The 6,252-nt window shown below is 36.4% G+C and overlaps 1 protein-coding gene across 1 annotated transcript; it reads right to left on the bottom strand.

Annotated features, from left to right (window-relative positions):
• Positions 1–1,453: 1,453 nt before the first annotated feature.
• LOC101019367 (olfactory receptor 52E4) lies at positions 1,454–3,586 on the bottom strand. The gene has a single exon (XM_003910309.3). It carries the CDS (start codon positions 3,021–3,023, stop codon positions 2,085–2,087), a length of 939 nt encoding a protein of 312 aa, XP_003910358.1. The 5' UTR covers positions 3,024–3,586; the 3' UTR covers positions 1,454–2,084.
• Between the last annotated feature and the right edge of the window lie 2,666 nt (positions 3,587–6,252).

Below are 6,252 nucleotides of genomic sequence, written 5' to 3' on the forward strand. Positions count from 1 at the left end.
AGTCTCCCTCTTCTCATTACCAACACCAACACCAGGCTATGTGTTCTACCTCCCATTTTACTTGATCTCCACTTGGGACCCACGATGAAGCCTCTTACATATAAATAAAATATTTCCTACTTAAACATCCTGCAAGAGTTAAGAATTTGTAGTCAAAATGATTTATCTGAGTGATCTTCCTTCACTTGCTACATGAAGATGATGCTAAAGATGGGTATATTTTATGCACACAAATACCTGCTTTCCTTAGACCTCAGTTTTTTATTTGTAAGACAAAGGGAATAGATCAAGTTTCAATGTATTTCCACATTTAAAACTCTATATTCCCATAAAATTTTAGGTACATGAAGCAGAAGCTGCAAAAGTCAAATTATAACCCATGCACACAGACCTAAAGAAAATACACAAAATACTATAGGATTCAGGAATTGTGCTTAGCCAGTGTTAACATCAAGAACTGTCCAGATTCACAGATATTGAATAGGTGATGTTGCTTTTCTTGTCTACTCGGCTATATCCAACCCCATTTCCTAAAATTGTAATCTGTGTACTTTTCAGTATTTTGTATATTGTCATCCAAACTACACAGTGGTTCTAAATTATAGAACATGAGGGAGATTTCTGATTTTGAAGCATGAGTACACTGATAAGGCACAAATTTCAGTTCAGTGCCTCTTTTATCTATGTTAATGCAAACCACATTCTCCAGTCACATCTGGAGTTTGAAAATGGGACTATATATTGGAGAACTACAGGATTAATAAATTATAATGAGATTATTTTGAGGTTGATATCAAGTATGGCCCTGTGCTTATCATAGCATAAGCCTAATTGTTTTTCTAAGTTTTATAAAGTCTTAAAAGTTTTATACATTTTATCTGAAGGGAAATTGCAGATAGAATTTGGAATTAGAATTAGACATGCGACACATACAAAAAGTCAAATCTGTGATGACTTTGCTTCAAGTGAGAAAACATGTCTCTGTAATACCCACACTGTAGTCTCTCACATCCCTAAATTCACAAAGACTTACTTTATTAGAGAATGAATGTAAAAGAAAAGTGTATTAGTCAGGGTTCTCTAGAGGGACTGAACTAGTAGGAAATATATATGTGTGTGTGTGTACACACACACACACACACACAAAGGGGAGTTTATTAAGTATTAACTCACATGATCACAAAGTCCCACAATAGGCCATCTGCAAGCTGAAGAGCAACGAGAGCCACTCCGAATCCCAAAACTGAGGAACTTGGAGTCTGATGTTTGAGGACAAGAAGCATCCAGCACTGGAGAAGGATGTAGGTTGGGAGGCTAGGCCCGTCTAGTCTTTTCACATTTTTCTTCCTGCTTTATATTCTAGCTGCATTGGCAGCTGATTAGATGTTTCCCACCCAGACTGAAGGTGGGTCTGCCTTTCCCAGCCCACTGACTCAAATGTTAATCTCTTTTGACAACACCCTCACAGACACAACCAGGATCAATACTTTGTATCCTTCAATCAAATCAAGTTGACACTCAGTATTAACCATCACAAAAAGAGACAGAGCAGGAATGTGAAAGAAGAAGAGGAGCAAAAATGGTAGTAACAGCAAGACTGAGAGAGCATTGAAATAAACATGGGAGTCAAAGATTTTGGAGAAGACAAAATTTTGGATTCTGTAAAGAATAGAAAAATATGTAACAGACACTACTGCTGGATTACAGCTTATTTTGTTCATCTATAAAATGAGATTTATTTGATCAGTGTCCTTCAGGATCTAAATTTACCTAGAGAGAAGACATATGGAAAAAATGGAGCTATCTATCACCCTTGTTTACAAGCAGTTTTACTCCAAAGCCACCTCAACCTTCAGCATAGTTAACATCTCCATTAATTAGCCTTTTTCCAGGTACCTGGAGAGAAGTGGGGGAAACAGGCAGCAAAGTTTAAGTTTGCATTATCTGTCAACACTAAAGCACTTCCAGTCAAAATGAAAAAATCTGACAAGCATGACCAACAGTTACAGAAGATTAAAAAGGAAGCTCAGATGATCATAATTTGGGTGGTATATAGATATACTTATCCCAACTTTATTGCATAATTATTCTTTCTGTACAAATATTTTCACAACTTGCTCTCGGATCTGCTTGGTCCTGACTCCATAAATGACAGGGTTAAGGGCAGGTGGGACAATCACATACAGGTTAGCCAAAAGAATATGGGTATAGTGGGGAATGTTTTGGCCAAAATTATGTGTCATAAAAGAAAAAAATGCTGGTATGTAAAAGCACAGCATAACACAGATATGAGAACCACAGGTATGGAAGGCCTTTAGTCGGGCATCTTGAGAGGGAAGGCGAAAAACAGCTCGAAGGATAAGCACATAGGAAGAAGAAATTAGGATCACATCCACAATAATATAAGAAATCACCATGAGCCCATAGATTATGTTGATCTTCATAGGTCCACAGGCCAACTGGGCCAGACCTATGTGCTCACAGTATGTGTGAGGTATGATGTTATGCCCACAGAAAGGCAGACGCAGAATGAGAAACACAAATGGGGTTACAAGAACTAAATTTCTTCCAACAACCACAGAAGCTAGAATACTGATGGTTTTATTAGTGAGGATCATGGTGTACTGGAGAGGGTTGCAAATGGCAACAAAGCGGTTGTAAGCCATGACCACCAACAGAACAGTCTCCATGCCTGTAAACATGTGAATAGAGAACATCTGAAGAAGGCAGCTCCCAAAGCTGATCTCTTGGAGGTTGAACCAGAAGATTCCTAGCATTTTGGGAATAGTGGATGTGGACAGACCCAGATAAATCATAGACAACATGGCCAGGAAGTAGAACATGGGCTGATGTAGACTGTGTTCGGTTTTGATCACAAAGAGAATGGTCATATTCCCCACAATGGCAATCAGGTACACAATACAGAATGGGAAAGCAATCCACATATGTAAAGTTTCCAGTCCTGGTATTCCTAGCAGGAGAAAGAAGTGGGGATAGAAGTGGGTGTCATTGATAGAAGGCATTCTCCCAGCAAGTGTCACTGAATTCCTAAGTAAGAAGGATCTCAATTTCTTTAAGGTCCTCCCTTGTCAAGTTCCTGAAGCTACAGAAAAACTCTTATCAGTGTGGTAGAGGTAATGGTATAGGTGGTTAATTTACAAACACTTGAGATTCACTTCTTTCCAGAGGGTAATGGAGGAAGCCTCTCAACACAGATTATTGTTCTGAGATCCATCATAGGCAATATTGTTCATGGCTTTATGTTTTGTAATCTTTGAGATATTTGAAAGAACTGGAAAAACTTCATAATGCAATGCATATTTATATTAAGGCATTCCCTTCCATTACTTCCCTAAGTAACCCTTCTTTACTTTTTGGGAAATCACCATCCCATGCGTTCTTCAAAGTGTGGTCTTGAGATCTTTGGAGTTTTCTAAGTACCTTTCCAGAAGCTCAAAAGCTCAAAACTATATTTATGATAGAAAATTTTTAGCCATTCTCACTCTTATTCTCTCATAAGTACATAGTGAAATTTTCCAGAGGTTGTATGAGATGTTACCATAATAGATTAAATGAAATTGTAAATGATTTATGAGATTTCAGCTCTATTATCTTAACTTAGACAATAAAAATATTTGCAAAGGAAAATGATGCCATTCTTACAACTAATTTTTTGAAAAATAGTGATTTTAACAAAAAGTATCAAATATGTTTTTGTATAATAGTTTGTTAATATTATTTTAATATTAAACATTTAAATTTTACTCTAATGTCTAATAATATAAATATTATGGATACAATTCAGAGAAACTAAAACTCTTTGAGTATCTTAATAATTTCTAGAAGTGACAGATTCTTAGTACAAAGGAGAAGTACTACTGTCTGCCACTTTCTGTGTTTTATTATAATATATGCGTAAGGATCTTATACAGTGACATCACATTAAGTGTAGTTAATCAGTCTCTGTTAGAACTTTCCTGGTTATAACTCAGCTAAACTGATCAGTGCGTTTCTCTTATGGATTAATTGCTAGTTTTGATGTTTCTAAATCTTCATGAACAATCTGGTTTCTCCAAGATCCTGTCATTCTGATTCCCTGATATCCTTCCAATAAAATGCCTTGCATGTATCTGTCAAATTATGTTTATCTTCCTTACAATCTATAACATCGATGAGTAATATTTAAAAAAAAATCCCATGTCCCAAAATTGTGTCTCACTTCAGGTGTAAACAGATAAATATTTAGCATATTTTAATATTGAAATTAAAATGTTTTTAAGGACTTTTCATTGCTTCCTTGACAATAACAAGGAAAATTTCCTTATTTTATCTTTGTGTCCCTAAAGACACTGTACAACTCTGTAGCAACTAATGTAACCTGGATTTTATATTTCTGCATGTACTGGCCTTATTTCTATGAAGAAAATAGCTGCAACTAAGAGTTGAGAACCAGGGGTAATCATTGTAATATGCTCAAAACTGCCACATGAATGTTGGTTCCCAGTTGTTCAGTATTCAACTGAATCAGAGTTGGGGTTTGTAATAAGTGTGCTTTTGTTTGTGTGTGAGTGTGTGTGACAGAGAGAGAGAAAGAGAGAGAGAAGTTTGGAGAGATAGGAGTAGAGAGAGAAATCATGTTTTATTATGTATGTGGCTGCATACACCAGTTGTCCTATAACTTTGCCAGGTAGCTATTTTACAGCAGAGGCACACAGGCAAAGGGGTTAATAATTCCCCATTCTATATGAGAAGAACAAGAGCATCTCTTGGTCCCCGAGGAGCTGAGAGAAAACTGAAAAAAGAACATAATGTTTGCCAGTATTGAGGAAAAGATGCCAGGCTGAAAAACCAGAGGGCTGTGGTTTTTGTGATTTCACCTGGAAGAGTCTGAGGAAATAGCTAGGATGATGTGTTGTGAGATTTACAATCCAGAGTCAGCCCAATCTTAAGGGTGGTTGTGTCTCAACATGATACTTTGCCAACTGAGAAAAACATTCCCAGGGAGGTGGCAAAGGGGACACTTCTCTGACAGTACAATTCAAAGCTGCCACCACATCCACCCTCTCACAGTTTTACCTGAATTCTTGCCTTCTTTCTGTCATAACTTTATGCCACAGTGGCAGACAATGTATGGCCAATAACCTCAAGATCATTTTTTGAGGGCAAATTATTGTTTATTCTCCTCTAGATATGCACATTGACAAAGATCCCACTGGAGTCCATCTGAAAGACAAATCTTACAATACCAGCAATTTCTCTCTCATGCTTCACCAAAGTTCACATATTTTGAACTTGAGATTATTTTACTTTGTTGGATTTTTTTTTCTGACTGTAGTAGAATATTATAGAGGTCTCTGTGGACCTTAAACTATTCAGACATGCATTGAAAACCTTGCTGACCATTTACTTGCCGAGATCCTGACAGATTCTTTAACCAGATAGATTAATTTTTTCCTGTAAAATGACATGATAAATTATAACTAATGGTTTATTTTAATGATAAATAAGAACAATGTTTGTATAGGTGCTAGTATAAAATCCTCAACAAATTATACTTACTTATTTTATCAACGCTCCTACTTTTATTTAATGCAAGATAGCTAAACGACCACCTATAGCAGAACAAGTTATTTCATTGTAATAAGTCCAAATTATGTCACAGCGACAAGACGATAAGATGGATGGATCAGAAGGCCAAAGCAAAGAAAATGGCATGGAGTCAGATACATTAATATTTATCTCTAGATTTTATGGATACAAATATTACCCAATACTACCATTTAGAAAGGAAACAATTTTCTCCCCTTATTCTTACAGCTTTCCCAAGCTTGGTGAGACCAAAGCAGTTGATGAATGGACAAAGTGGATAAAGACCTTCATTCAGGCTCTTCCATAACTGTGCCATTGACGGTTCAGTCCAACTGATCTAGCTGATCTAGCAGGGTAATTGGGTGCTTACAATAAAATGGCTTGGTATGTCCCATAAAAGTAGTATGGGATACAGGAACCAAGTTAAAATTGGCAATACTAAATTCACTCAGACAATGAGGGAAATAGAGAATAAAACTGTACAGACCAAATATGTTAATACCTATGTAATTTTATTTGAATATTGACATAAGTGATACCCCCCACCACCTTAAATAGACACATATAAATGAAGTCTGCAATAACATCTTTTTGTCTTATTGACAACAAGTATTGCCATGCTACGATATGACTGGATTTGTGGTGTTTTGTCTGTGAACAGTG

This window comes from Papio anubis, chromosome 12 (assembly GCF_008728515.1).
Source record: "Papio anubis isolate 15944 chromosome 12, Panubis1.0, whole genome shotgun sequence".
Classification (NCBI taxonomy): domain Eukaryota; kingdom Metazoa; phylum Chordata; class Mammalia; order Primates; family Cercopithecidae; genus Papio; species Papio anubis.